Source organism: Carassius gibelio, chromosome A22 (genome assembly GCF_023724105.1).
Source record: "Carassius gibelio isolate Cgi1373 ecotype wild population from Czech Republic chromosome A22, carGib1.2-hapl.c, whole genome shotgun sequence".
Lineage (NCBI taxonomy): Eukaryota > Metazoa > Chordata > Actinopteri > Cypriniformes > Cyprinidae > Carassius > Carassius gibelio.
The window spans coordinates 845,410-866,799 of record NC_068392.1 but is presented as its reverse complement, the minus strand read 5'-3'; the positions used below and the strand labels follow the sequence as shown (position 1 = coordinate 866,799).

Genomic DNA, 21,390 nt, shown 5'->3' with positions numbered 1-21,390 from the left:
CGAACTCCAGTACAGAGACTACTGCGCATGCGCGACTGAACGATTCACTCCCCGAGACGATTCGTTCTTCGCGAGTCACTTTAAAGATTCGTTCAGAATGAACGCAGGTGGGCGTGTCTAAAACTCGCTGTGCCTCAGATTGTTTATTATTCATGTACTCTCCACACTTCCCATTTCATCACTCGGCTTCACTAATAAAACTGAAAGTTTAACCAGGAAGTGGTATTTTAGGGGAATTCGCATAGCATGTCAACTTTTACATCAGAAAGGACCCGTTAACAATACTTCATTCGTTGTATTCGTAGATTAGGACGGTGTGAAAACGAGGCTGCGAGAGATTGAAGTATAGCGTGTTCAATATTGTTTAATTAATAAAAATTAAAAAATAAAGAGTTTTTGTAAATAATCGCCATAAACGCCATATTGAACTCCTAAAAACTAGCGTTCAACATAGCGTCTGTCCTGACTATTTGCTTCCATATAAAACATCATGTAGGATTCCATTATCAATAAAATAACGCTCTTTATTCTGTTTATTAGTCATCTTTTTGTGATCTTTGCAGCTGATGATTTACAACAGTATTGCACAATTATGTTTATATTACGGCATATTCATGCAAACAGAACAGAAATGTGGTAAATAATCACAATAGCACTGATTTAAGTTGTGAGGGATGTGAAGCAGTGTCGGATCTAAACCACTAGAGGCCGCCAGACTACTGCACGCTTGTAGAGTATGCATCACAGCATTTATATGATATATGACCTTTTTATACAGTCTACCCACAATCCTTTGTTTCACAGGACAAGAAGAGGAGGTTGTGACAATTCCACTTGTGTTCAATTTTTTTTGTTTCATTGAAACTAAACCTAAGAATGAAGATACAGATTAGCTGGATGCTAATGTTTACACACAGCGAACACGCAAACAAACAAATAAATAAATAAATAAAGTTAGAGAGGGCTCTGTAGTGATTTTAAAATAAATGTATTAGACAATTAAAAAAAAGTCCCAATAGTGTATTTTTTCTACGTCTTTTTTGTTTGTGTTCGCTAGGTTGAGCGGACTGCATTTCCCAGCATGCACCACTCGCGCCCCGCCCATCGCGTCGCCAAATTGGACGGGCAGCGGCTGTTTGCGCAAAAACTCCCGCATTTCGGCTGAAAAGTGACAGATTCCCGGGGCGAACCGGCGCAGACACCGGGATTATCGATGATAGGCGCTCGCTCGCGCGGGATAAAGCTGCCGGACATCCGCGAAGCGCGAGCAGCGACCCGGTTCGGCCTCCAGTCCGCCAGAGTGTGTGCTACCGATCCGAACCGCATCCGTCGAGCCTCCCGAGCGCCGATATCGGCCCGGTTACCGGGCGGCGGCTGTCGCGTGTGTGTGTGAGAGCGTGTGTGTGTGTTGATGCACTGACACACACACACACACACACACCGCCGGTTGTTGTCTCGGCTCGGCTCGGCTCAGTGATCGGGCCTCAGCAGAACCCGCGGGAGCTCGGATGGATGTGTGACGCGGACTCGCCCCGGGTCAGGATGGAGAACCCGCAGAAACACAGCCCTCTGGTCAGAGATCTGACCCGAGCCTTCAGCCACTACAACAAACACAACGTGTTCCTGAAGAAGAACCTGAAGGAGACCGTGAGCTTCTTCCGAGAGATCCGACAGAACCACAGTAACGCGTGCAGCAGCGCGTCTCCCGGGGCCCCGGACGCCGGTGAGTGTGTGTGTGTGTGTGTGTGTGTGTGTGTGTGTGTGTGTGTGAGAGAGAGACCCGGAGCTCGAGACATACACCCCATACACGAAAACACATCAAACCTGAAACATAAACTACTTGGTGAAATATCAATATTATCAATAAATAAACTATAATTATAAAATAATATTAATAACAATAAGTGACTAAAATTATAAAAGCATAATATCTATAATTATTATTTAGGCATTTCAGTATTTATTTATTAATATTTTCCGTGTGTTTAATGGTGTTGTGTTATTTAGTTAAATATGACTGATATATAACCGTAGCTCCCTAGTTTGCTCTCTAATAAAGCTACACATTTCTAAACATGATTTAAAGACTTAAAAAAATATGAATCGAGTCAATAATCAGTAGGTCTGTTATCAGATGACCAGTGAACCAGGGATCAAAGTGTCAATATCGGTTATCAGAGATCTCTGCTTGTGTGTGTGTGTGTGTGTGTGTGTGTGTGTTTCTCTCTCTCTCTCTGTGTGTGTGTGTGTGTGTGTGTGTGTGTGTGTGTGTGTGTGTGTGTTTCTCAGGTTTGGAGTTTACAGCAGAAAATGTCTCAAACAGGATTTAGAGCAGAAATAAGCAGCTTAACAGCCGTGAACAGAGTCACATTCAGCTCAACCAAGAACTAAATACTCCACAGTGCTTTAATGAGGACACTGACACACACACACACACACACACACACACACACACTTGTGAACTCGCATTGATTCTGCTGTCAGATGTACATCAGAAAATCACGACTCTCATATTGACACCAAACCCAAAGAGAAAAATCTTTATTATATTTGACTCTTTTGTTATGATATTATTTTGATGGCGTGTAAACACATTTTTGGTTCACTTCTCATCAGTGTCATGTGGAGGAATTAGTGTTAGAAATATGAGCAGGTGTGTGTGCGGTGTAGTTACTTTGGTGTATGTGTGTGTGTGGGAGAGAGAGTGTGTGTCTAGGTGTGTGTGAGAGTGTGTGTTTGTCCTCTTTCCTGTAAAGGAGTTTGCTCGTCTGACGCAAGTTTCCTCTGGTTTCTCAATCAAATCATTGAGTGTGCTTTAATCAGCCGCAGAGAAGAGACTGAAGCAGTGCTTGGTCTCATGTCAGACTCGCTGACGTCTCACAGCGCGACCTTTGACCCGTCTCACGTGACCCCTGCCCTTTCCCTGGAGCCCACATGTTTATTTTCGTGTTTCTGTGGACTGTGATTTATCCTGATGTGCGTCCCGATCCTCAGGCCTGTCAGAGCTCGTCTCGCGCTCAGGCTTGTTCTGACCAATCACGGCGCAGGAAGCTTTGGCCACGCCCTCATGAGCTGCATGTAAACACACATCCTGCAGGAGCTCATGATCACAAACAGCACTCATGCGCTTCATCGCTGCTTCAATCTGCTGTAAACAATGTCTTCAAGTCTTTGATGCTGTAACATTCCTGCGGTGCAGCTCTGAATCTGTATAGAAAACTGTATTTACTTTTAGCATTAGCATTATTTTGCTATTTTTGCATTATTTTATTTTGGTGTGTGTGCGTGGGGATATATATATAAAATATATATTATTTTTGCACAGTTCCTTTGATATAAATGTACTTGCAAATAGACTCGCAAAGAGGCAGAACATTTCTGGTAAATTTCCGGAAACATTCTAAAATTTTTGGAAACTTTTTAGAATTTTTTTTCAACTTTTAGAAAAGTTTACAGGAATTTTCCAAAAATGTTCTGCCCCTTTGCAACCCTAACTGTGAGTTAGCAACTTTAAATTTTCATATATGTATAATTTTTTTAAATTGGGCAATTACGTAGTTAAACTTTTAATTGCAAATTATTAACTTATAAACGTATAAAATGTTTTTTTGAGTAATTTCATTGCTTATTTCAAAATTCTAAATCATTTAAGTGCAAAATGCTACAAAACAATCTTATAATTTTATTTATTTTTGCGCAATTTCGATGTTAATTGTTTAATTGCAAATGAGCAACCTTACACGTTTGTGTGTGTGTGTGTATATATATATATTAACATTTATTTGTAAAGTGACCATGTGCAATTTCATATGCATAAATATTTCCATTTCATGCATCGTATCGAATTTACCCAATGTTTAGTTTCATCTGCAGTCCATTGGGAGGTAATACATACCCAATGGTAGTCCATTGGGTATGTAATATAAACATAAGAACAAAACAACAAACACGTACAATACAGTTATACTTATACACATCCCATCAGAGTAAAAAAAGAACAGTAACTAAACAATAAAGGGCCTAGTATTGATCCTTGGGGAACACCCGTTGTACCTTTAAGTTATTAGAGGGAACCCCTTTAATTTTTTTAAATTAAAATAGCTGTCTATTTGATAAATAGGAGGAGATCCATGCTAAAGCCCCAGATGAAAATTGTAACTTGGATAAGAGAAAGCGAAGAACGTTGTAATTAATCACGTCGAAGGCTTTGCGCTGATCTAAAAATATAGCACCAACTGTTCCACCAAGTTTAGATTGTATTTAATTTATGCATTTTAGCAGACGCTTTTATCCAAAGCGACTTACATTGCATTCAGGCTAACGGTTTTTCCTAACATGTGCTCCCCGGGATTCGAACCCCCAACCTTGCGCTTGACAACGCAATGCTCTACCACTTTAGCTACGGTAACAGTATTTGCTCTGTTAAATGTAAAGTAGCTGTTTCAGTAGAATGAGTTACAGAGTAAACCACTCTTAGCTGTAGTGCGATAAGATCTCAGTTGTTCAAGAACTACCTTTTCTGCAATCTTTGGGATACTGGCATTATGTTGATTGGTCTGTAGTCCCCAGATTTAAAAATGGATTGCTTCCATGCAGCAGGAAAAACACTGTTCAAATGATAAATTAATTAGATGAGAGATAACAGGAGTAAAAAGTGTACCAAGTGGAAAATTGGTGAACCTCCCTATGTTTAGTATTTCTTAATGAGCTGATAACATCGTATACTTTTGTTAGTCATGGCTGGGTTAAAACAACGGCTACCAACATTAGACGGTAGAATATTTATTTATTTCCATTTTTCCATTTTTTTTTTTTGCACTAAGCATTTTGTTGGTTACAATTTAATTGCGAATTAGCACTAATGAATGGTAAAAACTCATTGTTGTTGATCTGTGTGGCGCAGCATGAATCATGGTTGTGGGCTGATAGCGTGCGGCACAGATTGCGCGGTGAGCGGCTGTTGTATAAGGCAGTGACTCAGCAGCGCTGGGATTATGAGCACTTCCTAATAATAACCTGAATGACTGGCGTCTCTGTGAGCGGCTCAGAGACGGTCATGAGATGCAGGCCTCAGGACACACAGATAACTCCACACTGCTGCTGCGCTTGTTGTTCTGGGCCTGCTTTCTCCAGCACAGCTCCACGCTCGCTAACTTCAGCTCGGCTTGATCAGCGTCCGACAGGGGTGCTCTCCATATCCCTGAGAGATACACACACACACACACACACACATAGATATATATGCAGTGTTTTACTATACTGTTATAGTTATTAATATTTGCGATGTATTTCCCAAGTTTCCTTTACATTTTTTTTTTGTCTGCATAGTTTTATTTTTAAATTTCAGTTCCAATTATTTTGTTAAACTAAAAAAAATAGAAATGTTGTCTTCGCAACAAGCTGAATATTTAAATATTTATTTATATTTGTTTTATATAGGCTATGTATATTTTATATTTGATTTTAATGTTATTTCAACTAAAGATATTTTTTATGGTTTTATTAAAGTATAATAATCCTGATTGGGAATTTAATGTGCTTTTTATTTGTGCATTTAGTTCATAAAGATAGTTTTATTATTTTTAATTACTTAAACTTTAATATCAAAAACAGGTTAGTAAGTTTGATTCATTCTGTGAATCAATTAAAACTTTGATACAGTGATTAATTTGAGTTTTAACTTTTTGGGGGGGGGGGGGGGGGTTGGACCAAACTGATGGGCTTCCAGTTTTATTGGAATATCTACTAAATATAACAAAAGAAAAGAGTTTTGGTAAAAAAATATAATATAAATAGCTGAAATTTCCCTTAAAATGTGTTCAGACATGATTCTTCCTTACATTCGTTTAATGAAAAACATTACTTTATTTTACTTGAATGATTTTTTGTTTTTACAATGATTCTTTGGAAGAAATGGAGGGAACAATATACAATTTTAAACCTATTTTCAGAAAAAAATACATAAATATCCAGATTTATATCAAATATCGTAAAAGGCTGAAAAATATAGCAATATTAGATTGTGTTTTCTGACTGGTGATGAATGTTAATCTTCAGTGTCTCTCTGTGTCTCAGGTCAGATCAGCTGCATCTCGCTCCCGCGTCACGAGGAGGAATATCTGCAGAATGTGGTCGGTAGAGTCCCCTACATCCTCGTCCTGGGCCAGGACTGCTCGGCTCGGTACCAGCTGCTCAACTGCCTGCTGGGAGAAAGGCTCCTCCCCCTGGGCTCGGAGGTGGGCGGGGCCTGTGGGCCAGAGGGCGGGGCCTGCAGGAGGAGGAAGCTGTGTTTCACACATGGCCGTCAGACACGCTTGAGCCTGGCTCTGCCGGGACAGTACGAGCTGGTGCATCAGCTGGCGGCTCACTGCGGACGCTGGGACACGGTTCCACTCGAGGACCTGGAGATCCAGGAATGTGAGGATCCTGCGCAGCGATTGGCCGAGCTGGAGATCACGCTCCATCACCCACTGCTGCAGGTCAGGGGCGGCGGGGCTCACATCGTTTCTCTCAAAAACAAAGTCAAATGTGATTTGTTTCTGTGAGATGAGGGGTTTGTTTTTGCAGGAACATCAATCAGCTTCTCTTCTCTCCTTTCCTGGTGTTTATGTAACCCTGCTCTGTGGGTCTGGTGCACTTCACATGACCAGCACTGGAAACAAGGCCACTGGGTGTCTCCATGGCGATGGGAAAACTGTATCCCGGGACCTTCCTATAAATACTTGGTGGATTCAGTCACGGCTGGATTCCTTTCTTTCATTAGTTTGTTTGTTTCATGACTGAAAAGAGTTTGAACTGGGCTCAGTGTTTGGACCGGTTCAGATCTCTTAGATCAGACTCATATTAGATTCTGATTAGTCTATTCCAACTCTGAGCAAACGCTTTCAACTCTGGTCAGTTTTAATCAGTGTCATAACAGAGTCAGATCAGATAGGATCCGTCTCAAATCAGGCTCCATTTCAGATCAGTTTCCTTTTAGTCTAAAAACACTTAGATCAGTCTGGTATCAAAATCTCAGATTAGTTTCAGATCTGTCCTGAATCAGACTCCACTTCAACTGGGACTTGAGTCAGCGTTCAGATCAGATTGGGTTTGAATTTGCCTCAAATCAGACTAGGCCTTGGATAGAACTCAAATCAGAGTCAAATCAGTTCTCATCAGACTCATTAAGGTCTTGGATTGGTTGCAAATCAGACTCCCGTTACTCTAAAAACACTTAGATAACTGGTCTTAGATAATCTAGTATCAAACTGTCAAATGTCAAGTCATAGATTAAATTAATTAATTAAATTAAGATCAGTGCCAAATCAGACTCCAACAGGTCTAAAACACTTAGATAAGTCTGATATCACACTGATCAGTTACAAATCAGTCAACTCGTACTCAGATCAGTGGGAGATCAGACTCCAATTATTTTCATTTCTGATCACTTCAAAGTCAGATCAGCCTCAAATCAGACTCTGATCACTTTAGTCAAAGTCAGATCAGCCTCAAATCAGACTCGAATCACTTTAGTCAAAGTCAGATCAGCCTCAAATCAGACTCTGATGACTTTAGTCAAAGTCAGATCAGCCTCAAATCAGACTCGAATCACTTTAGTCAAAGTCAGATCAGCCTCAAATCAGACTCGGATCGCTTTAGTCAAAGTCAGATCAGCCTCAAATCAGACTCAGATCGCTTTGGTCAAAGTCATATCAGCCTCAAATCAGAATCTGATCACTTTAGTCAATGTCAGATCAGACTTAAATCAGACTCGGATCGCTTTAGTCAATGTCAGATCAGACTTAAATCAGACTCGGATCGCTTTAGTCAATGTCAGATCAGCCTCAAATCAGACTCAGATCGCTTTGGTCAAAGTCATATCAGCCTCAAATCAGAATCTGATCACTTTAGTCAAAGTCAGATCAGCCTCAAATCAGACTCGGATCGCTTTAGTCAAAGTCAGATCAGCCTCAAATCAGACTCAGATCGCTTTGGTCAAAGTCAGATCAGCCTCAAATCAGACTCGAATCACTTTAGTCAAAGTCAGATCAGCCTCAAATCAGACTCGGATCGCTTTAGTCAAAGTCAGATCAGCCTCAAATCAGACTCGGATCACTTTAGTCAATATCAGATCAGCCTCAAATCAGACTCAGATCGCTTTGGTCAAAGTCATATCAGCCTCAAATCAGAATCTGATCACTTTAGTCAATATCAGATCAGCCTCAAATCAGACTCGGATCGCTTTAGTCAATGTCAGATCAGACTTAAATCAGACTCGGATCGCTTTAGTCAAAGTCAGAGCAGCCTTAAATCAGACTCGGATCTTAAGTCAGAACCCTTTAGTCAGATCCTCCAGGATTTAGCGATTTTGCGATCACTGAATTCACGGGCTGATCTCGATCACGCAACACTGATGTACACAGCGCTGGGAGATACAGTGTGAAGAAAGCAGTTGAATTCGCCACAGAATCAACATCTCTGTGAAATCTTGTGAGAAGCATTCAGATTCAGGAGCCCCCTTCTGTAGATCTTAATTCACTAGTGCTGGTGTCCTCAAACGTTAGTCTGGAGACCTACAGTGGGTCTCGAAGTTAGAAAAGTCATAACAGTGTTGGAAGAATGTTGTCTGTGGTATATTTTCACTGCAAAACATTAAGAAATGGCACAAATATATTGGAAAATTTTAAGAAAAACCACAACAAAATCAGTCATTTTAGGCTGCAAAAATCTGACTTCTTATTGTCTTTCTGCATTTACCAACACACTATTTCTCTATTTGATACTGTAAAGCTACTTAGATATCTGTATTGTTAAAACCAATATATAAATAAAGGTGACTTGAGTCAATTTGGTAAATGTGATCTAATTAAAAAAAAAGTCACAAGTGTATGGTAATTACCAGCACAAAATCAAAGTGTGACCGAGGTCTCAGATCAGACTCGAACCGTGTGTTTGTCTCAGGCAGGAGTTTCTGCATGATTCTCTCTTGCAGTTTGAATGTTTGCCGTCACACACATCTGCTAGAATCACGTCTGCGCTCAAATGAAACCTCGTCTGTTTTCGATCCGCACACACACATGTTAGCACAGAGATGTTAATTAGCCCGCGGGTCCCCGAGCGTTCGCTGATGGTAGGCAGTGAAATTCCTGCTAAAGCACGCACACACACACACACACACTCTCGAGGTGTGTGAATCAGATCTTTGTTGGGCTCAGGTCTGATGGGCTCCGGCGGCTGTGTTTGCAGGCCATCTTTGTTCCCGAGAGACTCGAGCGCTCTATGGCTGTTGTGTCAGAGACGGCGCTGACTGACTCTATTGTGCTCGTGTGCTAGCGCTCTTTATTCTCGCTCTGACGCGCCCGCTTTGGATTAATCTTACAGTCGAACTTCGACCCGCCCTGTCTAATATTTCTTGAACAGATTCCCAGAGGAGAAACACTTCTCACCTGCTCGAGCTGATTTCACACGGTGTTCAGTGCTCCCTCGCTCCGGGCCCAAGACAAAATATATACTGCTTTTTAATATGCAATGACATTAATAAAAGTAAAAATAAGTGTTAAAATCTTTATTCTGTAAACATAATTGTCTGGAAATACCGTGGATATTAAGTGGTTTAAAAACTTAACGAAAACACACAAAGTACTAAGTGCTGTTTTAATGCAATTTATTTTATTTCTTGTTTTTACACTACTTTTTGCTTTAATCATACTTTTTTTACAATTTCAGTTGTTGAAATTTAATTTATACTACTTCACGTATCAAAATAAGAGCATCTTAAAATTGTTTTTGATGTGGAAATCTCATCTCCTGAAATAACATAACAGTTGTGTAATTCAATGTTCAATCAATTTTTTTTGTTTTGTTTTGTCATAATTGAAGGGATAAAGTCGTATATATATTTTAGAAAATGTGAAATTCATAAGTATGAATATAATATCATAATTACATTTTTAATCACTGATTTTTTATTTTTTTATATTTGAAATCTGAATATTTGCAAAAGAAGAACATATCCTTTCAAGTGAAGTGTAAAAATGTGCATAAACATTTGAATATATGAAAGTGCGCTCATGTGGTGTGTGTGTGTGTGTGTGTGTGTCCAGGAGGTGAAGGTCATGGTGCTCCCGTGCCGCGGCGTCCAGCCGGTGGAGGAGGCTCTGGAGGACTGCAAGCGCGGCATCCTTCCCATCATCCTCTACGCCGTCAGTACAGACACGCTGAGCGCCGAGCAGGTGAGCGACCTGCAGAAGGTGCGTGAGACTCTGCCGTTCCCCGTCTGCTTCATCCGGGCCCCCAGCAGCTCCTCGGACCCCGGGGCCCTGCACAGACAGCTGCTGTCCCTGGAGCTGGTGGCCGCTGCGGCGGGAAACTGTGCCTGTGGCGCTCCGGCTCAGACGCCTGGGAAGATGCAGAGTGTTGTGGGAGAGAGTCTGGAGCGTTTGCAGCGTGTGCTCGGGCCCTTCACTCGACAGCTGCTGCAGAACCATCAGGTGGAGGCCGCCTCGCTGCTGAACACCGTCCACTGCCGCTGCCTCGACCTCTTCATCAACCAGGTGACCACAACACTGCTTCTGATCAACACGGTCAACCCTGCCTCACACTGGCCACTGATATAGTCATGTTTCAGTAGGGATGAAACGATTAACTGAAAATCTATTCAGATATGTGACAATTCAAATCCAGTTTCAGTTAGTGGTAGTTTATCTTTGTCTTTAGAAAAGTTTAGATGCCATTTTTTTCTGTTCAGCTTGTCTCTGTATAAAGCATATTAAAGTTCATAAGTGCAGCGCTGCTTTGTTTACAGCGGTAACCAAGGAAACACTTTAAGCTCCGCCCACTGCAGTGTTCAGAAGCGCTTTGTTTACATCAGTAACCAAGGAAACGCTACAAGCACACAACCACCTAAGCCCAACTTCAGTCTACTCATCACATTAACTAACAGCGGCACATCACAGAAATAAATGACAGTTTAAAGGCGGTTGCACACCGGACGAGAAGCGCAGCGTCGCGTCGCGCCACATGTAGGACAAGTCGAGGTATCAAGTTCTGAGCAGCAAGATGAATGAGTTTTAACTTCATTTATTGTTATATTTTAATTGATAATATTTTAGCTTTGAACATTAATTAATGAAAATAATCTGTTTTACCATTTAGTCTAGATTATCACTAGCATTCTAGATTGCCATTCATCAATTGTTTTGTATTATAAGCAATTTCAACATTTCTAATGCTGTAGCTACTAATACTGATTTGTTTGCTCAATAAAAGCTATGCTATGCTTATTTCTTAACGTTTCCAAGGACTGTCACTGAACATTTTACCTCAGATCGAAAATGAGACATTCTTAACTGAAAAACCGATGACAAACGCGATCTTCCTCCACGTCTTCATCTTTTGTGGTCCACTACTCCACTATTTAATGACCTGAAGTGTGTTGTGATGGTTGTGACCTGGTAAATCCACTCGGTGGCTGTCGACAGCATTGCACGATATGATCGAATATTGCACAATGTAATATAATCAATGCAATGCTGCGCTTCTTGTCCAGTGTGCGACCCCCTTCAGAGATTCACACAGAAAACAGATATTTTACATTAGAATAGTATTTCACTATTTTTACTCTATTTTACGGTGTCGAATGAACAGCCTTGGAGAGCAGAAGAGACTTCTTTCAGAAACAATAAAACAATGTAGTTGTTTCTGGTTTTAGAAATGTTTTGAAAAAACAAGTCTTGCTACTTGCGCATAAAATAAATCAGTCAATGTCTTTTAGTTTATGTGGGATATATCACATATAAATAGAAACAGGGTTACATTTCTTTTTTTTTCTTTTGTGTTGCAATTACAGATGCATTTTGATTTTCAAATTTTTATTAGAAAATACAATAAAAACAAGTAATGAAAATTAAATTACCAGTGATTTTAAAACTTTTTAAATGTATTATTTTTTTTATGAGAAACTAAACTTAAAAAAAAAAAACTAAACTGAAATGATAATTAGAAGATTAATATAGAAATAAAAGCAGCAACTAGCTGAAATAAAAAATATTTTTTCTTTTGTTAAAGTTCACTTCAAGTAGCTGTAGTTAAACTAGTACTACGTGTTATCATATTCATTCTGGTAATATTTTACAACTAGATAAAAGAAAGCCTAGCCTGAGAATTTAAAGCAGTTGTAAAATAAAGTGTAGATAGATGAGATAGATGTTGATAACATGTTAATAGCATGATTAGCATGTTACTAACATATTGTTGACATGATTAGCTAGATTAGCATGTTGCTGGCATAAGCATGTTGCTAGCATGACTAGTAAGTGACTAGCATTTTGTTAGCATGTACCATGTCAGTACTATGATTTGAAAGTAATACCATGACTTGTAAGTGACTAGCATGTCGTTAGTATAATTAGAAAGTTACATTTTGATAGCATGTAGCTAGCATGATAAGCAAGTGACTACCATGTCGCTACCATTATTTGCAAGAAACTAGCATGACTAGCAAGTTACTAGTATGTTGCTAGTATAATAAGCAAGTTACTGGGATTTCGATATAATGTTTCTAGCATAAGCATGTTAATAGCATGTTGCTAGCATGATTAGCAAGTGACTAGCATGTCGCTAGCATGATTAGCAAGTAACTAGCATGACTAGCATGTTGCTAGTATAATGAGCAAGTTACTGGCATGTCGATAACATGTTTCTAGCATGATTAGCATGTCGATAGCATGTTGTTAGAATGATTAGCAAGTGACTAGCATGTCGTTACCATGATTAGCAAGTTACTGGCATGTCAATAGCATGTTTCTAGCATGATTAGCATGTTGTTAGCATGATAATCACGAGACTAGCATGTGGCTAATGGTTCCTCACATATGCGTGATGTCGTGTCAGGCGTTCGACATGCAGAGGGATCTTCAGATCACGCCGCGGCGGCTGGAGTACACGCGTGAGAAGGAGGGAGAACTCTACAGCTCTCTGATGGCCATCGCTAACCGTAAGCAGGAGGAGATGAAGGACATGATCGTGGAGACGCTGAGCTGCATGAAGGAGCAGCTGCTGGAGGACGCCGCTAACCTGCAGTTCACAGGTCAGAGGTCAACGCTGCTCTGTTCATTCAGTCTGCTCTTCTGCATTCATGTCTACTGTACAGTTTCACTTCAGTTTGGATTAGTTTTCATTAGTGAATCTTAAGGTTAAATAAAGTTTTTAGATTTTATTTCTATTTTTATGTTAGTTTTATTGTTTTAAATCATTTTGTGGCTATTTTTAGTTTAGTTTTTTTTTCATTAGAAAAACATTTAAATCACATTTAAAATTTTACATGAATTTAGCTTTTATTTCTTTTTTTTTTTTTTTTTTTTTTTTAACTGTAGATTTTTTCATTAGGAAAAAAAAGTCTTAAATGAATGTCGTAATGTTATTCATTTAGCTTCCGTTTTTATGTTTAATTTATAATTGTAGTTTATTTAGATTAGTTGTCATTCTGTCAGTTTTAGTTTAGTTAGTAGAAAAACAAAATTACATTTAAAATTTTACATCAATTTAGCATGCTTAACTTCAATTTTAAAAGTGTTTAATAGTTTTAAATCATTGGTCATTTAATAAATGTTAATAAATAGAATTTATTAAAATAAACGTAATACATTTTACATCATTTTTTTAAGTTTTAAATCGTTGATGATTTCTGAAACATTTAATATTTTTTATCATTGATAATTTAGTTTTTTTAATTTTACTTTAGATTTGTTCATTAGAAAAACAGAACCATAGTTTTATATTTCTCGTTCATCACTTGAGTTTGGTTTTCCGTGTAGTTTTAGTCTGGGTTCATTATTTCACTGTCAGGTTTTCAGAAAGCTTTCACGTTTAATAGTAAAGCATGTGTCTGAAACTGAAATTAACTTTCAGTTCATTTTATTGCCCATTTCTCTTGTATTTTATTCACTTTTGGAGGCGTTTTATTGTAGTCTTGTTTTTCTTTCAATTTTATTTTTTTATTTTTTTTTTTTTCAGTTAGCACATAAGTCTTGTAGATTTCATGAAGGTTTTTGTTTACATCGTTAGTTCATGCTTTAATGGGCAAAATATGAGTTCAGTTCATAGTTTGTTTGTTGTTGCCATAGAAACCAATGCAGCCTCTGTAAAGGCCCCGCCCTCGTCTGGAAAGTGGGCGGGGAGCAGAAGCTCATTTGCATTTAAAGAGACACACACACAAAGATCAGTTTACAGCATGTTAACTTCCCCTTTACTTGTGTGTGTGTGGATCTGCTGTGGTCAAATGCGACTCTGTGTGTGTGTGAGGGGAAGTCCACTGATAGTTGTTCTGTTGTTGTGTGTCATATGGAATTCATCAGTGATAATGAGCGGCACTAGCCTTTCCTGTTACTATAGAGCGGTCAGTGTATGACATCAGTGTGTGTGTGTGTGTGTGTGTTCAGACATCATCATATCGTCTAACGGCGAGCCGGTGAGCTCCAAGGACATCAAGATGTGCATCAGTCAGATCCAGGACCTGATCGTGGTGCGTCTCAATCAGGCCGTGGCTAATAAACTGACCAGCTCGGTGGACTACCTGAGAGAGAGCTTCGTGGGGACGCTGGAGAGATGCCTGGGCAGCCTGGAGAAGAGCACACCGGAGTCCTGCAGCAACGTCACCTCCAACCACCTCAAACAGGTAAAGCACACACTGCATACAGTACATGGAGGTGTTCAGATTTATTTAGGAACTCTCTGGTAAAGGGACACACTGACTGTCTCAGACGCCCGTGCGTTGCTTCAGTGTGTAGTGAATGTCTGCTGTTTGCTCAGATCCTGAACGCAGCATATCATGTGGAGGTCACCTTCCACTCGGGCTCCTCCGTCACCCGGCTCTTCTGGGAGCAGATCAAACAGGTAGGTTACCCATGATGCCCTGCGCTGGCGTGTGTGGTGCGGCGGCTGACGCTCGTGTCTCCTCAGATCATCCACCGCATCACGTGGGTCAATCCTCCGTCCGTCACGGCCGAGTGGAAGCGCAAGGTCGCGCAGGACGCCATCGAGAGCCTGAGCGCCCCTAAACTGGCCAAGAGCATCTGCTCTCAGTTCAGGACCAGACTCAACAGCTCCCACGAGGCCTTCGCCGCCTCGCTCCGACAGGTGAGTCCTTCATTAATCATTTACATTGTGTGTGTGTGTGTATATACTGATGTGAGTGTGTGTGTGCAGCTGGAGGAGGGTCACACGGGGCGTCTGGAGCGAACTGAAGACCTGTGGTTGCGGGTCAGGAAGGATCACGCCCCTCGACTCGCCCGTCTGTCACTGGAGAGCCGATCGCTGCGAGACATACTGCTGCACGGTGAGACACACACACGCGCGGATCACACGGTGTGTGTGTGTGTGTGTGTGTGATGTGAGTCTGAGTCCGTGTGTGTGTCCTCAGGGAAGCCGAAGATGGGCCGTGAGCTGGGCCGGGGTCAGTACGGTGTGGTGTATCTGTGTGATAACTGGGGTGGACGTCACCCGTGTGCCCTGAAGTCAGTCGTTCCTCCGGACGACAAACACTGGAACGACCTCGCGCTCGAGTTCCACTACACACGGTAACAACACTAGAGTTCAGTCATTTCCATTACATTTATTGTTTTTTTTTAATTCAATACAGATAGCAGTAGTATTTGTGTTTATTATAGTTTAATCATTGCAGTTGTTTGTGTCCGTCAGGTCTCTGCCTAAACACGATCGTTTGGTGAATCTCCACGGCTCAGTTATCGATCACTCGTACAGCGGCGGCTCCAGTGTCGCGGTTCTGCTGATCATGGAGCGGTTGCACAGAGACCTCTACACCGGACTGAAGGTACCATCACCACACCGGCGGTCTGTGTGCTCATCCGTCTGTGGTTGTGATTGACCCGTCTGTCTCTCTCAGGCCGGTCTATCTCTGAAAGAGCGTCTTCAGATCGCTCTGGACGTGGTGGAGGGGATTCGGTTCCTGCACGGTCAGGGTCTCTTACACCGCGACATCAAGCTGAAGAACGTCCTGGTGAGGAACTGCGTCTAACATCTGCTCAATACTTCAGAACTCTTCACAATGCTCCATAATTCTTTATATCCTTCCATAACCCTTCTTAGCACTTCATAACCCTTCATTTATTTGAAAAGGGACCATGCACAATTTTTAATTTCATACACTTTATAGCCCTTCATAGCACTCCATAACATTTCATAATGCTTTATTGTCCTTCATAGCACTCTATAATGCTTTGTAGCCTTTCATAACCCTTCATAGCACTTTATAATACTTAATACATTTACATTTACATTTAATCATTTAGCAGACGCTTTTATCCAAAGCGACTTACAAATGAGAACAATAGAAGCAGTCAGGTCAACAAGAGAACAACAACAGTATACAAGTGCCATGACAAGTCTCAGTCTAGTATAGAATGCATAGCCAGGTGTATATAAATTTTTTTTTTTTTTTTTTTTAATTAAATGAAAAAGACAAGAAAAGGAAAAGTACTGGTGTTAGTAGGTTAAGTGCAGGCGAAAAAGATGAGTCTTTAGATGTTTCTTGAAAGTGAGTAAAGACTCAGCTGTACGAATTGAGATTGGGAGGTCATTCCACCAGCTGGGCACAGTCCAGGAAAAGGTCCGTGAGAGTGATTGTGAACTTCTTTGGGATGGCACCACAAGGAGTCGTTCACTTGCAGAGCGCAAACTTCTGGAGGACACATAAGATTTAACCAGTGAGTTTAGGTAAGTTGGTGCCGTGCCAGTGGTCGTCTTGTAGGCCAGCATCAGTACCTTGAATTTGATGCGAGCAGCTGCTGGTGGCCAGTGTAACCTGATGAGGAGAGGAGTAACATGAGCTTTTTTTGGCTCATTGAAGACAACCCTTTCTGCTGCATTCTGGATCATTTGCAGAGGCTTGACAGTACATGCAGGAAGAGCCAGGAGAGCATTACAATAGTCCAGTCTGGAGAGAACAAGAGCTTGGACAAGAAGTTGTGTGGCTTGCTCTGACAGGAAGGGTCTAATCTTCCTAATGTTGTATAAGGCAAACCTGCAGGACCGGGTCGTTGTAGCAATGTGGTCAGTGAAGCTTAACTGATGATCCATCACAACTCCTAGGTTTCTGGCTGTCCTTGAAGGAGTTATGGTTGACGAGCCCAGCTGTATAGAGAAGTTGTGATGAATCAATGGGTTAGCTGGAATCACCAGGAGTTCAGTCTTTGTAAGGTTAAGCTGAAGGTGATGGTCATTCATCCAGCTAGAAATGTCACTCAGACAGGCTGAAATGCGAGCAGCTACCGTCGGGTCATCAGGCTGGAATGAGAAGTAGAGTTTGGTGTCATCAGCATAGCAGTGATAAGAAAAGCCATGCTTCTGAATGACAGATCCTAAAGATGTCATGTAGATGGAGAAGAGAAGTGGTCCAAGTACTGAGCCTTGAGGAACCCCAGTAGCAAGGTGGTGTGACTTTGAAACATCACCCCTCCAAGACACGCTGAAGGATCTGTCAGAGAGGTAGGAATTAACCCACAGCAGTGCGGTTCCAGAGATTCCCATCTTTCTGAGGGTGGACAGGAGAATCTGGTGATTAACAGTGTCGAAAGCAGCAGCAGACAGGTCCAGTAAGATGATTACTGAGGATTTTGAAGCTGCTCTTGCTAGTCGCAGGGCTTCAGTAACCGAGAGCAGAGCAGTCTCAGTTGAGTGGCCACTTTTGAAGCCAGATTGGTTGCTGTCCAGGAGGTTGTTCTGTCCAAGGAACAGTCCTTCATAACGCTTTATATCTTTTCATAGCGCTTCTTAATGATTTATAGCTCTTCATAATGATTTATAACTCTTCATAATGATTTATAATTCTTCATAATGCTTCATAACGATTTATAACTCTTCATATTGCTTCATAATGATTTATAACACTTCATAGTGCTTAATGATTTATAACTCTTCATAATGCTTCATAACAATTTATAACTCTTCATATTGCTTCATAATGATTTATAACACTTCATAGTGCTTAATGATTTATAACTCTTCATAATGATTTATAACTCTTCGTAGTGCTTCATAATGATTTATAACTCTTCGTAGTGCTTCTTAATGATTTATAGCTCTTCATGATTTATAACTCTTCATAACGCTTCATAACGATTTATAACTCTTCATAATGCTTCATAATGATAACTATTCATAATGCTTCATAATGATTTATAACTCCTCATACTGCTGCTTTATGATTTATAACTCTTCATAAAGATTTATAATGATTTATAACTCTTCATAGTGCTTCATAATGATGTATAACACTTCATAGTGCTTCTTAATGATTTATAACTTCATAACTCTTCATAATGATTTATAACTCTTCGTAGTGCTTCTTAATGATTTATAGCTTTTCATAATGATTTATAACTCTTCATAACGATTTATAACTCTTCATAGTGCTTCATAATGATTTATAACTCTTCATAATGGTTCATAATGATAACTCTTCATAATGCTTCATAATGATTTATAACTCTTCATAGTGCTTCTTAATGATTTATAACTCTTCATAACGATTTATAACTCTTCATAACGATTTATAACTCTTCATAATGATTTATAACTCTTCATAACGCTTCATAACGATTTATAACTTCATAGTGCTTCATAATGATTTATAACTCTTCGTAGTGCTTCTTAATGATTTATAATTCTTCATAGTGCTTCATAATGATAACTCTTCATAATGCTTCTTAATGATTTATAACTCTTCATAACGATTTATAACTCTTCATAACGCTTCATAACGATTTATAACTTCATAGTGCTTCTTAATGATTTATAACTTCATAGTGCTTCTTAATGATTTATAACTCTTCATAACGATTTATAACTCTTCATAACGCTTCATAACGATTTATAACTCTTCATAGTGCTTCATAACGCTTCATAATGATTTATAACTCTTCATAACGATTTATAACTCTTCATAACGCTTCATAATAATTTATTACTCTACATAGCACTTCATAATTTTTCTTCATATCCTTCCATAACCCTTCATAGTCCTTCATAATGCCTATAACACTTTATAGCTTTTCATAGTGCTTCATAATGATTTATAACTCTTCATAGCGCTTCATAATACTTAATAATGCTTCATAGCGCTCTGTAATGCTTTGTAGCCCTTCATAACCCTTCATAGTGCTCCAGAACGTTTCACATCCCCTCATCAAGCATTATAAAGTGTGTTTGTGTTCCTCTGTGTAGCTGGACAAGCAGAACCGGGCGAAGATCACTGACCTGGGCTTCTGTAAACCCGAGGCCATGATGTCGGGCAGTATTGTGGGGACGCCCATCCACATGGCTCCAGAACTCTTCACAGGTCACTTTCATTTTTTAATCTAACAGTCTTCAGCAGTTTGCAGTACGATTATCCATACTGTTCATTATAATGTTGTGATGCCTAAATTAGCTTTTTAGCATTTAATGCTTTATTGACGATTGATTTTTTTTTTTCATTATTATTATTATAAAAAAAAACCATTTATATTGGTCCATGAAAATGATTGACAGCATATGAAGTTTATTTGGAAAAACCTTACTGTAGTTACAGTTTCTGATTGTACGTGTGCTTGGGTTTTTTTCGCGTAGGAAAGTACGATAATTCGGTCGACGTGTACGCGTTTGGGATCCTCTTCTGGTATCTCTGCTCCGGCTCCGTCAAACTCCCAGAAGCCTTTGAGAAATGCTCCAGTAAAGACCAGCTGTGGACCAACGTCAAGAAAGGTAACGAGCGCCAGTCGCCGGATCGCATTGACGCGTCGCTGTGAACTCTGGGTAAACTCTGTGTGTGTGTGCTGCTTTCAGGCTCGCGTCCCGAGCGTCTGTCCACGTTTGACGAGGAGTGCTGGCAGCTGATGGAGGCCTGCTGGAACGGAGACCCTTCCCAGAGACCCCTGATGGGCATCGTCCAGCCCAGCCTGCAAAGCATCATGGACCGCCTGTGCGGCAACCTGGAGGACTCGAACTGACACTCATTTCCCTGCATGCTCCTCCTGAGACGCTGAGGAAAGCAGCTCGTTTGTGTGTAAAAAATGGACAAAAGTAGCTTGTCTGCCTCTGAACGAAACCGATCACGCGTGTCATATTCAGCACTCGTCACAGATCCTCTAGAACCGAGCGTTTTACTCGTAGTCGAGTTTGTGTTACAGATGAACTGAACCGCTGATTTTTAGATGGTGTTTAAACTGGTTTACATTTATCCTGAGATTACCTTTTTTAATAAAATCATTTGGACCAATTCACTGCCACACTGCACTGATTCACTCTGTATATTTCATTGATTATTATTAAAGTGTATTAAATGTGATCCGATGGTGGAATTATATTAGCATTTTCAATTATCAGGACAAAACATCATCCCACAGATTGAGGTGAGTTGTTACTTGATTTTCTTGTTAGACAGTGTATTTATTACAGTACTGTAATGACTTGATATGAAGGGTGTTTATTATTTTTGGTATGGGTTGTCCGATTGAATTGTGTGTATATATAGGGCGTTTTTTAATTATTATATGCAAGTTTATTTTAAATATTTGTTCAGCGCACGTGAATCTGTTGCGCGTGCATGTGACTGTCAGTAACGTACGATTTCTGAGATTGAGACTTTTCCAAAACAAACAGTATGACAACGATTTATGTTAATTTAACTTTAATTTCAGTAACGTCACTAATATTGAGATCAATATCGTGATAAGACTTGTCTGAATTAACAAAAACAATAATTGAGTTTCGTTTCATATCTATCGCAATCTTATTTATTTGCTCTTCAAGTGAAAACTAAAAGTGGAAATTAATCTTTCTGCTCTGTGGTTTGTGGAGGTAAGTCTCAGCCGTACTCTGACAATATGTTAGATTAAAGTGTTAAACGTTGTTAGATATTTCTATACTTTTACTTTATTTTTTGATATTTTATGACTTCCATCACACAATGCTACGACTTTATTCTGGTAACGTTGATCAGAATTATTGTTTTTAATCACTATTGGTTGTACTACTACAATTTTATTACGAATACCATGGTTACAGTCTCCTTTAGTTGTGTAGTGCTTAGGGATTTCTTAAGTTATTCTGGCCTGCCAGCTGTGTACAGACGTTGCCTTTTGCCGCTAATTTGTATGGAAGTCTATGGGAAATCTAGTTTATTTCCCCTAAAAAGGGGTGGTGACGAAATTGACAGTTACGTTCCCGGATGTGCCGGTTGTGCGAATAGCGTGTTCATAATTCTGGGGGCGGAGCTTTAAAGGTAAGGGTGTGTTTCATCTTATTCCAAAGAAACAATAGCACTTCTCAGAAACTCTTACTGCACCTTTAAACCATATAGGGATTCACACTCAGATCATGATCGAAGAAGACTCGCGTGAGCTTTGTGGAAGT

At 40.1% G+C, this 21,390-nt stretch overlaps 1 protein-coding gene across 1 annotated transcript; it reads left to right on the top strand.

Moving 5' to 3' along the window:
• Nucleotides 1–1,089: 1,089 nt before the first annotated feature.
• dstyk (dual serine/threonine and tyrosine protein kinase) lies at nt 1,090–20,255 on the top strand. The gene is made up of 14 exons (XM_052539038.1): nt 1,090–1,723; nt 6,076–6,479; nt 10,086–10,535; nt 12,874–13,069; nt 14,421–14,656; nt 14,791–14,874; nt 14,941–15,117; nt 15,187–15,316; nt 15,401–15,557; nt 15,679–15,811; nt 15,884–15,997; nt 19,222–19,336; nt 19,606–19,740; nt 19,822–20,255. The coding sequence occupies exons 1-14, from the start codon at nt 1,513–1,515 to the stop codon at nt 19,983–19,985; spliced, it is 2,706 nt and encodes a 901-aa protein (XP_052394998.1). The 5' UTR covers nt 1,090–1,512; the 3' UTR covers nt 19,986–20,255.
• Nucleotides 20,256–21,390: the final 1,135 nt, after the last annotated feature.